This window comes from Cebus imitator, unplaced genomic scaffold (assembly GCF_001604975.1).
Source record: "Cebus imitator isolate Cc_AM_T3 unplaced genomic scaffold, Cebus_imitator-1.0 Scaffold471, whole genome shotgun sequence".
Lineage (NCBI taxonomy): Eukaryota > Metazoa > Chordata > Mammalia > Primates > Cebidae > Cebus > Cebus imitator.
Genome location: NW_016107786.1, coordinates 1,310,991 through 1,331,408, shown reverse-complemented (window position 1 = coordinate 1,331,408; position 20,418 = coordinate 1,310,991). Strand labels below are relative to the sequence as shown.

Below are 20,418 nucleotides of genomic sequence, written 5' to 3'. Positions count from 1 at the left end.
GGCACGTGCCACCACGCCCAGCTAATTTTTGTATTTTTAGTAGAGATGGGGTTTCACCATCTTGGCCAGGATGGTCTCGATCTCTTGACCTCGTGATCCGCCCACCTCGGCCTCCCAAAGTGCTGGGATTACAGGCATGAGCCACTGTGCTGGGACTTTTTTTTACATTTTAAGTAGTTTCACATTTTAAGATCAAAAGACGGATATTTCATGACAAGTAAAAATTATATGAACTCATAATTGTATGAATTTTATGAATTCAAATTTCAGTATTCATAAAGTTTTATTGAACTACAGTCACATTCATTTATTTACGTTTTATTGATGGCTGCTTTTTTGCTACAAAGGCAAACTGGAGAATGCACATGGCCTGCAAAGTCAAAGTATTTACTATCTGGTCCTTTACAAAGTTTGCCAACCTTATTTTAGAGACACTACTGTCTTTCCTTTCTCAAAACCAGGCATTGAGCCTTCTGGTGTTTAGAGAACAGAAGCTGCAGCTGTGGCCGTGCCACTAGTTAGTAATCTTAGTAATGAACTAGATTCCCTCACTGGCTTGTACCAGCTCCTCATTCTCCTGGGAAAACTCTCCAACGCCGGCCCACTGTGTTCCAACAACATACAAGCTCTTAAACATTTGTCTGCCTACTGGAGTGTGCCTTCTCTTCAGGTAGGAATAAAGATGTATGGCTGTCCACCCCTACCCCCGCACTCCTTTCCAAAGACAAATAGCAGGTAACTGATCTAAAGAATAAACAGTTGTGTAGTGCTTAGAACGTGACAGACTAATTTAATTCTCATTGCAACCCTATGAGGCTGCACTACTATCATCACCATCCTCATTTTACAGAGGAGGAATCAGGCACAGAGAGACTGAGCCACCTGTTCCTTGTCATGCCTAGTGGTGCCTCCCAGCGGTGGAGGCAGCACTGGAATCCGTGCCGTCAAGCTCCGCGGACTGAGTGACAAGGACACGCCAGTTAAAAACAGGTTTCCCGTAAGGCCGATCGAAGCACGGATCAGAGCACCTGCCCGGGCCACACATCCCTCCTGGAGCACAGCAAGTGCCCCCTAAATTACTCGAGTGAGCATCTCTTCCCGGCAGGAGAGGCAGGGTAGCCAAAGGGCAGCCGAGCTGGCCTGGGAGAGGCGTAGGGCGGAGCGAGAGTGTAGTGACACTCCCTAGGGCGGAGCCCCAGCCCAGGGCCCCCGAGACCCAGAGACTCCCGCCTCCAGCCTCCTCTAGGCCGCCGGCCGCGAAGCGCTGAGTCACTGTAAGGCGACTGGACCTGCACTCTCTTAACCTGCCCTCCCTGCAGTCGCTCCCGGAGACTCTCAGCGTCCCAGCCGCCGCTAAGGCTCCGGGTGCCGCTACTGCTGCGTGAGTACCTGGGGCTTCCGCAGGGGTCCACTAGATGGGGGAATGCTGGCAATCAGTTTGCAAAATCCTGCCTTCCGCAAGCCTCTTTAGACTCCTGGGGGAAATAACAAGAGATACTTAAATTGTACTACGAAATTTGATGAAAGTAGTAGACGGCTTTTCTTTCTGCAAAGCACCTCATCAGTTGTTTACATGCATACAATTAATTGCAGGAGTCTGGAAGGACCCAGGCATAATCTGGATGGGGATAAACATACTTTCTGGTTGCTTTGATGTAGATGATAACCGACCTGTACTGCTTTGAGTATTAAGCTCATTTCTGCACCCTACATTTCCATCACCCAATATTTATTGATTACTATTCAGGGAGGATACATTTTAGGATAGGCCTTAACTAAGCGGAGGGTATTGTGGAGTAGAGCCTTTCTGAATAACAGCAGCTAACATTCTCATAGCACTAACTAACTGCACCCCTTTGAGGTAGGCAGTCTTATCTTCCATTTTACAGATAAGAAAACTGAGCCACAGAGAACTTCAGGTCACACAGCTGTTATGTGGTGAACCTGAGATGCAAACTTAGGCTGTCTGGTTCCACAGTCTGCTTTTTGCCAAACCACCTCTCTTGGTTTCAGTAGGAATCTTTGAAGGAATTGAGTGTATTTCACCTGAAGAAAAGATTTAAGGGATTGGGGGTACTGTTTGAAAACACTTGAAGAGGAAAAGACATTGATCATATTCCGTCTAGGATAGTCCATTACTTAGAACTTAGACCTCCTAAAGAGGAAAACACTTTCAAATAATAAACTCTGGCTATAGCTAAGTCCTGAAATACGGCATACATTGCCAAAAGCAGCTGGCCCATGACTTGCCTATGCTCTAGAAGACCTCACGAGTAAGTGGAAAGATTTCTTGCCCAAAATATTGGCCCTGAATTTTCAGAAATAGATGGGTCCTTGAATTAAATGACCCTCAAAGATCCCTTTTAATGCAAAGATCTTCAGCATGTTCTGGTAAGAGTCAGGGACCTCTTGGTTTTCCTCCTTATTCCCCAAGGCACCACGCAAACCTCCCATCTGTCGGCCTTGTTGGTAGCAACTACCTCATGGGTGCTACCAGTGAGGCTGACAGATGAGTGGCACTGGGGAGGGGGTGGGGAGATCGACATAATTTGGTGAAGTAAAAAAGATAAAGTGTTCATTGGAGGTTTTAGTTAAGTGCCCAACAGAGCTGCTAAAGTCATACTTAACAATGGAGATAAGTTCAGAGAAATGCATCGTTAGGTGATTTTGTCATCGTGCAAACATCTTAGAGTTCACTTATACAAACCTAGATGGTATAACCGAGGTGTGTAGTAGATTATATGGTATAGCCTATTGCTCCTAGGCTACAAACCCATACAACATGTTCCTGTACTGAACACTTAGGCACTTGCAACACAATGGTGATTATTTGTGTATCTAAACATAGAAAAGATACAGTAAAAATTTGGCATTATAATCTTGTGGGACTACTGTCATACATACAGTCCATATATTGTTGACTATGTAATGTTGAGTTAGAAATGTCATTATGCAGCAGGCACATGACTGTATTGCTAACCTTTGCACAAGATGACTATAGGATTACATGAGATAATTGTAAATAATTGATGGGGTACTGGGCACTTAGTAGGTATGCATACGTGTTCACTCATCATGGTTGTTTTAAATCACCTAACCCAGGCCCTGCACATAGTAAGACATCAACAAATTGTGGCTGCTACTATTTTGTGCATCTAATCTTAATAGCATTTATTTTGTAGCCCTGGGATATCCTCTCCTTTATGACTTCTTTTTTTGTTGTCCTTCCTTTTTAGCCCTCCATCCTCTACAGCTCAGCATCAGCATATTCTCTTCTTGGACCCTGATATGGGTTCTTCCAAGAAAGTTACTCTCTCAGTGCTCAGCCGGGAGCAGTCGGAAGGGGTCGGAGCGAGGGTCCGCAGAAGCATTGGCCGACCGGAGGTATGCTAATTGGGTGGCCACTCTTTCTTTGCAGAAGGGACTGGTGGAATGTTGATGGGGATTCGGTAAGAGGGTGCGTAAGTGCAAACTTCAAAGTTTGCAGTCGGGGACCCCATGCGAACCAGCCCCAGCCCAAAGGGGATTTCTGTAACGTGAATACAGAGGTGATGGGCAGAAGGTTCAGATGAGCTTCAGAAAGTGTCTCTGCATCTCCCTGCACACTGGCGTGCCACCCTGGGCTGACCTGTTATCTGCTTCAGTATGCATATCGCCAAACATGCCCACCCCACAGCGTCTATGTGCCCACACTTCAAAGCACCAGGGAGTAACTGTTTCTTAATTCCAAATTCCCAGGAGAGAGAATCTGATTGGTTCAGCATAGGTCAGGGCTTCACTCCTGGCCAATCTGCCATTGCCAAGGATTTGGATTCATAGAGAGACTGCTGGGACCCAACTCTGTAGACATCTGGTGAGGGACAGGTATAGATGGGTCTAGCTCTCAGAGAAGGTGATTATAGATTAGGTAGATGTCTTTCAACTTTAGAGAATGTTTTCATTTGAATATGGGAAATTTGGGATTTATGGGGGAAATAAGTCTTATATGCACAGAAAGGTAGCAGATAGTGGTCACAGCCCAGGGAATACAGCCCCTAGCACCACATCAGATCCCCAAAACATTTTCTAATAGAAGAAATATGTTACAGAGATGAATTCCATTTCGAAAAGTGGGGCTGCTTTGTCCCTCTTCTTAAACTCTACTACTTTTCATACTACGTCGTCGCTCAACCTAAGGTTTAACTGGGTTACTTTCTCAACTTTTTAATCTTTGAAAGATATTTATAGGGTTTTTAAAAACTCCTGGCCTTCCTCAGTGAGTGCTGACCTACATTGTTGATGGGTTCAATTTTTAAAAAATTATTTATGTTTTAAAATTTTGTATCCTTTGACCAACATCTCTCCTTCCATATCCTCCCAACCCCTAGCAGAGGTAACCACCATTCTCTATGCTTCTGTGAGTTTGATTTTTTTCAGATTTCGTATATGAGTGAGATCATGCAGTAATTGTCTTTCTGTGCTTGGCTTATTTCACCTAGCATAATGTTGATTGGCTATTGAGGCAGAGGAAAAACTGTCAACACAACTCTCCATCAGCCCCATCAGGCCATTTCTCTTTCCAATTAGCTTCCTGTTTACACCTGAATGTCTTTTGAGGTCAATCAAACAGTGTTTTCTGAAGGATACCCTTAAAAAAGATTATTCTAATGGCTAAATGTACAGGGAGTGTTGGGAAGATGCAGATGGAGGTGGTATCATGTTCTACTAGGCTACATCACCAACAGAACAATTGGAAAGAGTGTTGGGGCCCCAAACACACCTGTTAGTAAGCCATTATTGTATATTGAGGGTAGCTAACACTTTAATTAGCCCATCTGTCAGGAACACATCTGCTGAGAATTTCTTTATTGTTTTTGTCCTGTAAATCCCTTTGGAAGTTTGATGAAACCTATCAATTTCTTCTAAAGCTAAGCTTTAAAATATATAACATAAAATATGTAGGATTACTAAAATAAAATATATAGGATTACCAAAGAAAACTTTTATACTGAAACATGGTTAAGAACAGTTTTAAAAACACTTTCATAATCTGGTAATTTTACATTAAGTAACACAATTTGGAGGCAGTTCTAGTATATTTCAATATATCTACTCACAACTGAATGTGATATGAAAATAACTTTGATTTCAATTCGTGAAAAAGTCACAGGTGCTGGTAATTTACTGTGGTGCATTGACTACATTCATAATTGAAGAAGAAGTTAAATTTCAATCTGGAGATGGCAGTGATAGTTGCACAATGTAAATATATTTAATGCAACAAAACTGTTCATGTGAAATGATTAAAATGCTAAATTTTATGTTGTGTATGTTTTACCACAATAAAAAAAAAAAACAGAAAAAAATAGTAGAGCTTAGTGACAATAAAGATGTAATTTTTTTAACAGTCCAAGTTTACAACTCCTCTGAGTTCTATCAGTGGTACCAGGTAAGAGTCCATGGCTGATAAGCTTTAAAGATCCCCATATTTTACTGATTTAGGTCTCCTGTATCCCAGGTATGACTTTACCCTAAGGAAAAATAAATGGATAGGAATCATTCCTAATCCAATCAACCTGGTTTAATTACTATTGAGACAAAGGGTCTATTCTTTTGTTTCCATATAACTGTACATTTTTCATCATGGGATTATATAGAATAATTTTGTGTCCCAATGTTTTTTCATTTAACAATGGTAGCATAAGGACTTCCCAGGTTATTATAAATTCTTCATAAACATCATTTTAATAGTTATGCCATATCCCATGTATAAGCATAGCATTATTCTCTTACTCATAAATCTATTTTTGACCATTTAGACCATTTAGATTGTTGCCACATTTTTTTGCACTCTACAGACTACCAATTTGCCGGAAAGGTAGACTCCCTAGCCCTCCTATAAGCAGAGAATGAAAGCACCTGAGAATGAATAGCAACAATTTACCCTCTGGCACAGAAAAGAGGAAGAAGGAAAGGGCAAAAGGATACATATCTGCTGTCCATCCTCCTCTTATAAGGAATTTTCCTGAAAGTTCCATCCTGCAACTTCTACATTGTAGTTAGATTTAATCATATGACAACAACTAGCTACAGGAGAGGCCACGGACCTAACACAAGTACCACTTAGTACATTGTGGAGTACCTTCTATGTACACAAAATTATTGTAAGTTCAGTGGAGCATCATAAAAAGGCATAGCATTGGCCACATCCCCAAGGAACTATCATTCTTCCAGTGCAAATAAAATGCCAGGCTTTATTATGGGAGTACCACAGGCCTGAGGGGTGGTGGCCACAAGTTTTGATTGGTCTTTTTTTTTTTTTTTCTTTTGAGACAGTCTCACTCTGTCTCCCTTGGCTCGCTGCAACCTCTGCCTCCTTGGTTCAAGCAATTCTAATGCCTCAGCCACCTCGCCTGGCTAATTTTTGTATTTTTAGTAGAGATGGGGTTTTGCCATGTTGGCCAGGCTGGTCTCAAATTCACAGCTTTAAGTGATCCGTCTACCTCGGCCTCCCACAGTGTTAGGATTATAGGCATGAGTCACTGTGCCCAGCCTGATTGGCCTTAAGAGATTAAAAGAAGTAGTTTGTAAGCTGCCACTTGAATTCAGCAGCTAAAGGATTTAGAACTATTTGAACGAAAAGAAATTCTCATGTGGTTTAAAAGCATTAAAAGATTGTCAATTTGATATGTAGAGAGAGAAAGATGTGAATGAATTAGGGAATTAGCGAAAACATTTTAGAAAATCAGAGTTCTTAGATATTGTCTACAGATAAACAGATAACACGTATTCATTTTACATGCTATTGAATCCATTCTAAATGTTTAGAGAATATTAGGAAGTTTGACAGGGACTAATACCCAGTACTGAAAATAGCAATTTAGTACAACAGTCTAATGCAAGATATTCTTACTTTTTGGAGAGGAAGTGTGTCTTACACCTGTCTCCAATTTTCTGGCAAGATAATCAATTCATCCCCCTGACTCTTAATCAGCCCCCTAGCTTTTTCAGTCTCTTCTTGTGCTGGCTTTCTTCCTATGTGTGTTCATATTTCATGGATTGGTGACTAGAGGATTAAATGGGCAATAAATATGACAAATAGTACTGATTTGGTCTGAATCTATGTGTTTTCCCTACTCCAAATTCTTATCTTGAAACCTAACACCCAATGTAATGGTATTAGGAGAGGAGACCTTTGGGAGGTGTTAGGTCATGAGGGCAGAACCCTCAGGAATGGGATTAATGCCCTTATAAATGAGACCCCGGAGAGTTAGCTGGTTCCTTCTACCATGTGGGGACACAGCTAGAAGGCACTAGCTGTGTCTGAACCAGATAGTCGACCCCTCACCAGACACCCAATTTGTTGGCGCCTTAATCTTGGACTTCTTGGCCTCCAGAACTGTGGGAAATAAATTTCTGTTGTTTATAAGCCAGCCAGTTTATGGTATTATGTTATGGCAACTCAACCAGACTAAGACAGAAAATTGGCACTGAAATTGGGCCTATTCTTCCGTTGTCTTGAACAATAGGTCTTGGTTTCTGTTTTGATGTCTGACTAAGCTCCTTATGAAATGGTCATTTGGCCACACCCTCGGTGTTTTCTCCTGAACATGTTTCTCATTCTTTATAATACGGATAGGCTGAAGATTTTCCAAATCTTTAAGTTCTGCTGCTTCTCTTTTGATTAACAGTTCTCTTTCTCTCTTGCGTTTTACTATGTGCCATCAAGAGAAACCAGGTCCCTCAACATTTTATATACAAATAGCATCAGCTAAACATCCAATTTCATTGCTCACAAGTTCTAACTTCCACAAAACACTAGGATATGAACACAGTTCAGCCAAGTTATTTGCCACTTTATAACAAGGGTAATCTTTCCTTCAGTTTTCAATGGCATGTTCCTCATTTATGTCTGAGATCTCATCAGAATGGCCTTTACTGTCGATATTTCTACCAATGTTTTGTTCAGGATTACTTAGGTATTCTTTAAGAAGATTGAGGCCAGGCATGGTGGCTCACACCTATAATCCTAGCACTTTGGGAGGCCAAGGTGGCTGAATCACTTGAGCTCAGCAGTTCAAGACTGGCCTGTGCAACATGGTGAAAACTCGTCTCTACAAAATATATAAAAATTAACCGGGCATGGTGGCTGGCACCTGTAGTCCCAGCTACTTGGGGTGCTGAGGAGGGTGGATTGCTTGAGCCCGGGAGGCGGAGGTTGCAGTGAGTCAAGATCATGCCACTGCAGTCCAGTCTGGGCAATAGAGTGAGACCCTGTCTCAAAACAAAAACAAAAAAGAAAAGAAAGAAGATTGAGACTCTTTCTACAGCTCCCCTCTTTCCTTTCTGGACCCTCACCAGAATTACTCTTAATGGTTCATTCACAGCAATGTAGGCTTTTGCTAGCATGAATTCAAGACTTCCAGCCTCTGTTGTTTAAGGTAAGCAGTTCCAAAGCTACTTCCAGTTTTAGGTATTCATTACAGCAGTGCTTCAAGCTCTTGATACCAATGAATAACTACTGTTCTGTGGGTGGTGGATGGTGATAAGGGTAGAACTAAAAAGAGAGAACCTTTCTTTTCACAGTTTATTTGACAGCAGGGCATATTTGCTCATATAAAACTCTTTGATACCGAGAAGCAGTATTCCTTTATCTTACCTTTACCCATATTTTAATAGAACCACAACAACACAGAATTTAAAAGTTATCTTAGAGCTCCAAACACTTTGTTTTGTACCTGGGGGAGTGATGTCTCTGATATTTATAGGACTGGTGCAGTATAATGGATACCACCCATCTATGTAGAACCTACAGTGATTCAGGCACTGGACCAGGTGTGCTACATTCATTGTTTTCAATCCTTTTAACCGTCAAAGGTATATATTATCATGTGAGGAGAAAGCAATGTATAATACGGTATGAGAATTCTCAGCCTCTCCTCCTACCAATCCCAGTTCTGTTCCTGGACTTTTAATAAGCTGATATGGATTAATAAATGACAAGACTGAAAGGAAACAAATTTGCTTGGTTGATTTTCACTGGAAAGGGCAGAGAGTTACTGGTGAAAGAGATAAGAGTAAATACAGAAGGTGAGAAGGGAGGAGGAAAAAAGAAAAAAGGTGCCTTCAGATGGTTTGAGGTGATTTGAACAGTTAGAGTGAGAGAAAATGGAATCATGGGAGACAGATATATACATGGAGAGGAGTAAGAGGGATTTTAAACATATCTTTAAATTGAAGCCTCTTTTGGTGTTTTTGAGAGGATTCAATAAACAATTTGAATTTATTTTCAATTACTTTTAAATAGTGGACTGGATGAAACACCAGGTTGAGATAAACTACAAAGTACCCCAGCTTTATATGGGTTGCAGTCCACATTTTCAAATGAAGAAATTGAAACTGGTTAGGTTAAAAAATTTGCAGTAGCTTGTTGACTGTATACATATGTATGTGTGTATAATATATATGTTATGTATATGTGTATGCATATTTTTTCATAGAAAGTTAAAACAAGAAAGATCAAATTGGAGACTGAGACAGTTTCATACTTTTATTTCTAGTGATAAGACAGAGTAATCACTCCGAAATAAATTACTTAAAAATCAATTAGCTGAGCTACCAAGAGGTTGGTGAAACTCTTAGAGCACAAAAACAATAAGAAAGAAAAAATGGAAAATCTGAATAGTTTCATAGCCATAAGGGTAATTGAATAAATATTTTAAAAGTTTAAAACAGAGACAACAGGACCAGAAGATTTCACAGACAAATTTTACAAAATATTTAAGGTGTAAGTAATTCTAATAATGCACAGACTCTCCAGGGGATAAAATCCAAGGAAGTGCTCCTGAAATTACTTCATGAAGCTGACGTTACCTTGCTATCAGGACCACACAAGGACAGCAAGTGAAAGAATAATTACATCACATTAATGAAAATGTTTGCAAGAATCATAGAAAATTAACTAACCAAATACAGCAATGTATTAAAAGATAATATATCATGTCCAAGTTTGGATTACCTGAAGAGAGCAAATTTGGTTTAATGTTAGAAAATCTATTTGTGTATTTTATTAACGTTAAGAGATTAAAGGAGAAAAGAATCATATAAGTATCTCAATACTGTGGAAAAAAACATTCAACAGAATTCAACATCCATTCACTTTTAAAAAACAACAGCTTTGTAAACTAGAAGTAGAAAGGAAACTCTTTAACCTTATGAAGGGAATCTACAAAACACCTGCATTAAACAAGCATATTACCAATGAAACTTTATAAAGCAATCTATGTAAAATCAGGGACAAGTATGTCTACCACCATCATTTCTACTCAAGACTGTTGTAGAGATGCTAGCTTGTTAAAATGCAAGAAAAAGAAAGAAAATATAAGGATTGAAAATGAAAAAAAAATCCCCTGTTATTTGCTAATGGATGTTGGTTGAAATATTACTACCAAATATTCACTCCTTCTCTATAATAGGATTTTACACTCCCATCCATTTTTAGGTACATTACCCATGAGACATATAGGGAGGGATTAAGTGCCCTCCTCTTTGACTTCGGGCCTGGCCGTGTCACATGCTTTGACCAATTGGATGTGTTAATGTGATTGTGAATGGTTGACTTGACTTGCTTTTTGCTCCTGCCCTTGGCTATGGGAACATAATGCCCTCCATAGTGGCCACTGTTTCAACTTGAGTCCCAGAGTGAGAAGACGTCAAAGCCAGCCAGGCCTATAAAAACCCAGAGAAATTGCAGTCTGCCATGGCTTTAATCCAATGCAAGACAAAAACATTCTTTTGTGAACTATAAAGCAAAAGTTTATTGATAAATACACTGGTGATTTGAACATCTACAAAGAAAACCCAAAAGAAGCTACAGATGAATCATTCAAATTAATTAAGAGCTTAGCCGTGTTCAGAAATCGCCTAGCATGTTTCTAATTTCCAACAGAAAACTGTTCAAAATATAATAAATAAATGCTATTTGCAGAATTCCATTAAAAATATAAGTAAGCTAGAAAAATAATTTTTAGATATATGTAAAATCTTTAGGGAGAAAATTATAAATCCTTATTGAAATATGTTTAAAGACCTAAATAAATGGGGATAACCATGGTTATATTGAGGAAACACTGAGGAAAACTCAATATTATACAAATGTCAGTTCTTCACAAATTGATCCATAGATTAAAGCTAATTCCAATCAAATGTTCAAAATTTTTCTTCACAGGATTTGGTAAATTTTCTAAAATTTATATAAAATAACATGGTCAAGAATAAGCAAGACAATCATAAACATGTGTTGATGATAGCCAGATCTGTTTCTACCTCTCATTTGAGCTTGAGATTGATCATTAGTTGCCTGCTAGCCTTTGCATAATATAATGTGCACTCAATATTAATAGTTCTATTTATATAGATAACATTTATATGGATATCTCAAATTCAGTGTGACCTAAGATGAAATCATCATAGCTACTTCAAGGCAGCTTCTTCTATTACGTTCTTTGAGTGCTGAATGGCCCAACCATCTTCCCCGACATCATAGTTAAAAATATTGAAGTCAGTTAATGCTCTTCCTTTTTGTCTCATAAATATCTACCCAGTCATTTAACCACTCTCCATCACTACCACCATTGCCTTGGTTCTGGCATTTGCTTTTGTTCAGACTATTTGAGATAATCTAGATATTCTTTGTCTGCTGTCTTCCTTTACCAAACCATCTTCCACAGAGTGATCATTCTAAATCTGATCATATCAAACTCTGATGAAAACTCCCATCACCTTCAGGATAAAACCCAAACTCCTTTAAGATTTGTCATCCATCATCTGCCCGTGTGTTTCATAATTCCATATGCATCTTTTGCTCCAACACAGTAGTTTCCCTACAGTTCTTCAAGCATGCCAAGCTGTTTTTCTGCTCTTCTACCTGGAATATCCTTCTTTTTCTTTTCTCCCATCTACTTGGTTAACTCAATTATATACTTCAAGAGAGAGATTAAGTGCCATTTTTCTGATTTCCCTGAACTTCTCTGATCCCATCCCACTCTCATATGTGTAAAATTGTCTTCCTCCAAAGCATTTATCATCTTGTTGCAATAATTGATTTTCTAGTCTGTTCCACTGTAAGATTGTGAATCTGTTTAGGATACAGAATACATCTTCTTTGTATTTGATTATTTATATTTTAGATGATTATAAAATGTTTGTCCACTCTTTGTGCTTCTCATAAAATGTCAACTCTGTAACATAATCCATGAATCCTTGTGTGTATGTGTATATTAGTCTGTTTTCATGCTGCTGATAAAGACATACTTGAAACTGGGCAATTTACAAAAGAAAGAGGTTTAACTGGATTTAAAGCTGCATGTGGCTGGGGAGGCCTCACATTCATGGTGGAAGGCAAGGAGGAGTAAGTAACTTCTTACATGGATGGCAGCAGGCAAAAAAAGAGAATTTGTGCCGAGAAACTCCCATTTTTATAACCAACAGATCTTGAGAGGCCGAGGTGGGCAGATCACGAGGTCAAGAGATTGAGACCATACTGGCCAACATGGTGAAACACGGTCTCTACTAAAAATACAAAAATTAGCCAGGTGTGGTGGTACGTGCCTGTGGTCCCAGCTACTCGGGAGGCTGAGTCAGAAGAATTGCTTGAACCCAGGAGGCAGAGGTTGCAGTGAGCTGAGATTGCGCCACTGCATTCAGCCTGGTGACAGAGCAAGACTCCGTCTCAAAAACAAAACAAAACAAAACAGCAACAACAAAATAAAACCCTCTGATCTTGTGAGACCCATTTACTATCACAAGAACAGCATGGGAAAGACCCGCTCCCACGATTCAATCATCTCCCACCAGGTTGCTCCCACAACACATGGGAATTATGGGAGCTAAAGATGAGATTTTGGGACAGGGAACCAAACCATATCAGTGTGTTTAAGTTCTCCCTGAAAGCAATTTTAGTTGTAAAAAGTTGCTCATTGGCTATGCTTATGGCTTAAAAGACATACCTAATCTGCAAATTTTATTTTTATTTCAGTTAAAAAATCTGGATCCATTTTTACTGTTTGATGAATTTAAAGGAGGTAGACCAGGAGGATTTCCTGATCATCCTCATCGAGGTTTTGAAACAGTAAGTACAATAATTTGACTGCAGAAGTGTGTATTTCGAAATATACCTCTTTCTTCTAATAGAAAATTCGATTTTAAAAGCAATAAGTAATAGGCTAAAATTCATTTGTAAGTTACAGGGTATTTTACATTAGATATACTCAAATGTAAATATTTACCATTTTTAGTATTCTTTGAAATTATGCCATCAAAAACATTCCTATTTGAGCAGTTAATAAATTGGCTTATTAAAATATTTTTGTAATTAAAATAATTTATTGGGAATAGAATAAACTATTTGTGATTAACATACTTTTATGTAGAAAACCTGTTTCTAATTATGCCACTACCCTGCAGTCTGGGCAACAGAGTGAGACCCTCTCTCAAAAAAAAAAAAAAAAAAAGGAAAAGAATAACCTTTTTCTACACAAGAATATTTAGATGTGTGTAACCTCCTGTAATATTATAAACTCCAAGAGACAATCCAAGAACTATATGAGTATTTATACTAAATTCTAAGGAATTATAGAATCAAGGGGCCTGAATTTAACAGCCTAAAAATTAGGATTCTAAGGACGTACATATACATTTACTAGTTTAATTGCAAGAGTTAGAGATTCTACTGAACACTTAATGTTCAGTTTTAGGTAGATACAGATAATATTGTGGCACTTTCAAAGATTCTGTTTTTTTTCTTTCTCTGGCTACAGTCAACAGGGAACTTTCAAAGATTCTTATTGTCCACACACATATATTCTGTGGAAGTTCAGGGATACTTACTTCCTAGTTACAAAGTTTAGCCATCTACTCATGAGAACAACCTGTATTCGTAGGGAAAAGACCAGGGCTTGTTAAAGTCTTAGTATGTTTGTTTGTAAAGCCAATTAGTGAATGAGTAAATATTTATTGAAGGCTGGTGACATGCAGGCGTTGGTGTAGGGTGATCTTTTGTATGTTAGGGTGTGTTATGTATTGGGAAGTGTGGGCAGAAGGCAGAGGGAGGGAGCTAAAATCGGTGAGGCATGATCCCTGCCTGCCTCCTATGCAGTCTAATTAAGGAGGTTAAAGATGTATGGGAAAGAGGCACCACCACAATGTAAAAGGAGAATGAACCAAGAAGTTTCTGGAAGTAGGATCAGGGTAGTTGGACTCTTTTCCCTTCCTCATTTAGCCATTCACCTTCCAGTTCCCTTCTCTGCTAACACATTGAAGGCACTATGGCTTGCTTTGCAGCAATAATGGAAGCCATTCCTTTCACCTACCCTACACTCGTGCTGGATTCTGACCCTGTTCCTGGAAGATGTCTCCACTCTGTGCTCTTGCTTGAGCTGCTTCTTGTCCACTCCATTCCCATAGCTCCACTTACCACCTTAGTAATCTTTCAAGGTCATTTCAGATATCACCATCTCCATCAAGTTTTACAAACAATCCCAAAAGGATGCACTTTCTCCTTCATTTTGTCCTCATCACATTATATTTTACCAGTCTCATGCACATGATGCCTTTTTAATGACCTTGATTGTATTCTATCTGTCTTGCATTAGAATTGAGGATTTCCTCAAGCTCCCCTTACATACCCAAGAGGACCATAAATTGCTTCAGCTGAGATCATTCTCTGTGTTCTCTATGTGGAGCTACTCAGTCACTACTGCTTGAATTTAATTGGATAATAAACGAAATGGTATTTGTTGAAGACAATGAATATATTAAATAAAATGAATGATTAAATATATTACTTTCATTTCCATTATGGAAAATGCTTTCTGTGTGTATGTGGGGGGGGAATGCTTTATAAATTATAAGGTACTCAATTTTAAGCAGCTCCCTGAAGGAGTGTAGCTGTAGAATATTGGTGTTTGGCTCTTTTGATTAAGAATTTTCCTTAAAACTATAACAGTAATTATTTCTGAGTTCATTTACTTGCTAAAATTTATTTTTAACCCCCAAATCAATACTTGTGGTGCTTTTGTGGTAATTCGTGGACATGTGTAGAGTGGCAAAAAATTTGAGCTGCCCAGTGCACACATTCCCAGCTGAGGTTGAATGAAGCAATGCCCTTTTTCTCTTGTTTCGCAAGAAAATGTCCTTTTCACAGTATATTTAGTGTCACTTTTTCCACATTTTTGTGCTTTATGTGAGTAATTTCACTGTTTAAATGGCTCACACGCACAATACACTAATGCTGTCTAGTGTTGCTAAGTGTAAGAAAGCTGAGATGTGGCTTACAGATAAACTTGATTCGGGTATGAGTTGTAGCACTGTTGGCCTAGAGTACAATGTTAGTTAATCAACAATATATGTTAAATAAGGTATCTTTAAAGAGAAATACACATAAAACAAAGTCATGTATTGACCAACTGAGCAAAATATTGTGACCAGAGGTTTGGAGGAACACAATCCTGTATTTATTCTAGGAGCAACGGCCTAGTATTCTCTAATTCAGTGATCATGGCAACTATATATGACATTTTTCTATAAAAATGATGAGAATAAACTCTATCAGTTTTCCCCAGGAGTGTAGGTAAGCCAGGGACTCAAGTGGCAAGCCATTATCTCTTAATGTGAGCTTTAAAAGCCTGAAATTTAAAGCCAGGCCCACTTGTTGTCTCTCATCACCTTCCTGGAGCATTTTCTAGATTATACAGGCTTGTAAATTTTGAAAATGCTGACTAGGGTAAAGAACAAATTTACCTGTGATATTAGTGCACCATCCAGAAATAGCTATTGTTTTTATTTTGATATATTTTCATTCAGTACTTTTTTTCTGGTGCTGTGCTATTTATGTTTTGCATCTTTTTGTTAACTTAGTATTATATCATAAGCATTTAATAATATTGTTTAAAAAACTAATTTTAATGCCCTCATTAAGCATCTGCCATGATGGTTGTACCAACTGATATAACCACAGTGATGTATACTGAAGGTTCCTGTTTGCCCGCAACATCACCAACAGAAATGTATTTATTTGATTTTTCTTACCTTTGCCATCTTAACAAGTGAAAAATAATGCTGTATGATAGTTTTAATTTATATTTCTCTTATTTGAGTGAGGTTGATTTTCTTTTCATTTTAAAACATTCATTCACCATATATATTTAATATTCTTGGCTTTTTTTTTTCCTGCTGGGTTGCTGGTATTATTTTTATTGTTTTATAGAAGCTCTTCACATATTAAGGAAGTCAGACCATTTTCAGTGACAGGAATTGCAATAGTGTTAAGAGGGATTGGGCTTGTTTTATATGCCTGCAGAGATAAACCTTTGAATACAAAGCACAGATACAAAATAGAAGGAAGAACTTTGTAACAGTTAGTTATGCAAAGATAGAATAACTAATATAAGCATGCACTGGGGCAATAAGGCATGCACTGAATGGTCACATAATTGATGCGTTATCAGGATCTAGGTCCTCAAAATAGTGATATGCTGGAGCTCACATTCATTTATTTTTTAATAAAAATGAAATTACACTTTACTAACACATGAGTATAAAATGGAACTAATATACATATTTTGAGTGCGCACTCACATTTATTTAAACTGCTCGTGATACATGATCAAAGAAATGTGGAGAAGATTATTCTATAAAATTCTCATTATCTCAGGTGTGACCCATGAACCAGCAGTGTTATTTGTAGTCTCAGTCTCTGCTTCAGAGCTCTGAATCAGAATCTACATTTCTACATCATCAAATGATTGACATACACATTAAAATGTGAGAAATGCCGGTCTAGATGATCTTCCAAATCAGCAATACGATTCTATGAGATAGCTAAGAGAGAGAACCTGATTTTACTGGGTTAATGGCTAATCAATTTTTAAACTTAATTCTTTGGTTTGAATAGCTATATATATTCTATTAAAAATTTGCCTGAAAATTGAGAAGGCATATTATAGGGAAGAGGTACAGCTAGTGATCACAAGACAAAAGGAGAAATGCATTCAGTTTTTCCTACCAGGAGTTTGTGCTCTGGGAAGGATTCTTTTTCAAAAGGCCTGAGTAGTAAAAGGTGAAATAATTTTGCAGTTACCCTGTTTCTGGTCAGGCCTGATATTGTGGTTTATTTAGGGCAACTTTATTATCAGAAACAAAGAATGATCTGAGACATGGGAAAGTCCTGTTAAAGTTTAGCTCGAAAAAGGAGGTACTTGTAGATGGGACACCGTTGATGAACCTCTCACTTACCCTGGGAAGAAACATGTCTTGTGCCTTTTGAAATCATCCTTAAATGATAGCCTCTAGACTTTCCTGGTTTTAGCACTGAAAGGCTCCTGTCCCCAGGAACCTCTCAGTCCTGAGCAAACTGAGATGATTAGTCACTCCTGTTTAATTAAATTTAAGAACTATTAGGAGGAGAGCATCCTGCTTGCTTTGCAAGGACCTTTTAGGGTGGTCTTGTCTACTGTGTTCTCAATTAGGCTGAGAAGTGTTTTTAAAATTTGTTTCACTACAAGCCTCAGCAAGTTCTTTGATTTTGTTCACGAGAACAAAACCACCCTGTTTCCAAGGGCTCGCCCATCAGAAAAGCCACGCTCATATTTACTGGTTGGTAGCCAACAGCGTTTGCATGCAATGCCCGAACAATACCCAAGAGAGGAAGGGAAAGGTCCTGGTGATTCACACCTAAAACTTATGACCGGATTCAAACCTCCCACCTCGCTCACAGCCTGTTTTTTTTTTTTTTTTTTTTTTTTTTTTTTTTTTTTTTTTTTTTTTTTCTAGCTTGCTGTGTACCACTTTTAAAAGCAAACCATACCATCAAGGCTAGGGAAAAAAGGCGTGATTAAATTAAACATCCATTTTGGAAAACCAGGAAAGGATACTTTTTCAATATCATAAAGACTCTCTGTTGTTCAGGGAGCATCTTTTGTTATATTTAACACTGAGATCTTAGCTATAGTCCTAGAAATATGAGAAAGAAGACAAGACTGTCTACCAGACCCATCACAGTTTAATATGGTTCTGGAAACTTTGAAGCTATTAATAAGTAAGAGTTACAGCTGTGGGAAAGGAGGAGAAAAATTGTTTGTAGGTAATAATAATAAAACTCACAGTGGCTGAATGTGGCTTTGATTGGTTATATGATTGGAGGAGGGAGGAGGGCTCAGGATTTGTCCTGAAGTTGTGATTACAGTGAAGCACATAAATCTTAGCATTATATTCATCTGGCATGATTTGAGAGTGAAAGTAACAGATATAAGAAGGAAGCTGAAGCCACTTCCATTCTCAAGACACCCCTTGGCACCACTGTACCAAGAATGTCAACCAAATAGTAGATATTTGGATGTAAAATAACTATGTAAAAATCAATAATTCTCCTGCTTAAATGCAATAATCAGATATAATGGGGGTGTTAAAGAGAACTAAATATGGCCTGAGAAGGACTCTGTACTTCTATATTTGAGTCCTTGTAGAGAAGCCATAACCTAACTTAATAGACAAGATTGAAAACCTAACTTAGGAGTATATGCCTATAACAACAGCTGAGTCTTGGCTAATCCTAGCCACCATACTTCAACCACTCATACACTGCTGGGTGTTCAAACAAGACAAATGCTTGTTTGAACCAATCCAGCTGTTTTTGTACCTCACTTCCGATTTCTGTACGTCACTTTCCTTCTGTTGTCTATAAATTTGTTCTGACCACGGGGCATCCCTGGAGTCTCTCTGAAACTGCTGTGGTTCTGGGTGCTGCCAGATCTGCTAATAATTTTTTTTTCTTGGTCCGTTAAACTCTGCTAAATTTAATGTTTCTGAAGTTTTCTTTTAACAGGGGAAAGCATCGTACTCATAATGACAGTAAGAACCTGATATAATTCCCTAGAAAAAAGTTATTCTCCTTTAACCCAGTAATCCTACTTCTATGAATCTAATTATTTCTGGGAAAACACCAAAGTAAGAAGAAAGGCTTATTATCAAATATTTATTCTGGTACAGTTTAAAAAAAGGATTCAAAATAGTAGAGGAATAATTATGTATCTAGAAATTATAAGAAAATTGTGATATATTCGAAAGATGGAATGTTATGCAGCATTATCTATAAAGACAAATATTGTAGCCAATTTAAATATTAATCAATCATGAACTGTTTAGATTGGGGTTTTTTTCAACCTCCACAACTAGTGACTTTTTGGGTGCATAATTCTTTGCTATGGGGGGCTGTTCCATGCATTGCAGGTTGTTTAGCAGCGTCCTTGGCCTCTACCACCTAGGTACCAATTGCATCTTCCTACACTCAGTTGTGACAATAAAAAAATGTCTCCAGACATTGTCAACTGTCCTCTGGGGGTGTGAGAGAGGGCAAAATTATCCCTGGCTGAGAACCAATAGTTTAAATATATGTGTCCAATAGCATGGCTTACTGTGTAGTCATTAAAGAGAATGACATGACTTGATAGGTCCTAATATAGAAAAATCTTGATGATATTTGGAAAGTGACAGAGGCAAGGTGCAGAATTGTTGTGGCGTAGTGTAGGATTTATATAAAAAACAAATGGCTTATTACCAAGTTTATTGTGGGGAAGATGGATTATTATAATGAATGATTATTTCTACAGACCACCCTGATGCAAATAAAATACATGTTACAGGACCAAAAGAAGATGATGTTTAGAGAGAAAATGAACACATGATAACAGGTACAAATATGTATTTACAAAGCTTTTTAAAAAGTAGTGGTTGGTTAGGTGCGGTGGCTCATGCCTGTAATCCCAGCACTTTGGGAGGCCGAGGCGGGTGGATCATGAGGTCAGGAGAGCAAGACCATCCTGGCTAACACAGTGAAACCACATTTCTACTAAAAATACAAAAAATTAGCTGGGTGTGGTGGCACGTGCCCATAGTCCCAGCTACTCGGGAGACTGAGGCAGGAGAATTGCTTGAACCCGGGAGGCAGAAGTTGCAGTGAGCTGAGATTGTGCCACTGTACTTCAGCCTGGATGACAAAGCGAGGCTCCTTCTCAAAAAAAAAGTAGTGGTTTATAGTATATTTAAAGGATTGTACAGTCATCACTGCTGATTCCAGAACACTTTCATCAGCCCAGAAAGTAAACCTGAACTCATTATCAGTCATTTCTCATTCTTCTTTCCTCCAGCTCCTAGGAAACACACTTTCTGTCCCTATTTATTTGTCTATTCTGACTATTTCATATAAAAGGAATGATATGGTATGTGGCCTTTTGTGTTTGGTCTCTTTCACTTGGCATAATGTTTTCAAGGTTCATTCAGTTTGTAGCATAAATATTTCTTTATATACCTGCCTAATATTCTATTGTATGGTTAGACTACATTTTGTTATCCAATCATCCATTGGTGGACACTGGGGTTGTTTCC

At 38.3% G+C, this 20,418-nt stretch overlaps 1 protein-coding gene across 2 annotated transcripts in view; it reads left to right on the top strand.

Annotated features, from left to right (window-relative positions):
• Positions 1-20,418, top strand: part of PIR (pirin) — a 120,340-nt gene that overhangs the window by 13,428 nt on the left and 86,494 nt on the right. For both annotated transcript variants that reach the window (XM_017512373.2, XM_017512372.2), the window contains exons 2-4: positions 1,205-1,381; positions 3,237-3,384; positions 13,016-13,108. In XM_017512373.2, coding sequence (XP_017367862.1) covers positions 3,289-3,384; positions 13,016-13,108 — 189 coding nt within the window. In that variant the 5' untranslated portion in view covers positions 1,205-1,381; positions 3,237-3,288. The remainder of the gene's footprint in view (positions 1-1,204; positions 1,382-3,236; positions 3,385-13,015; positions 13,109-20,418) is intronic.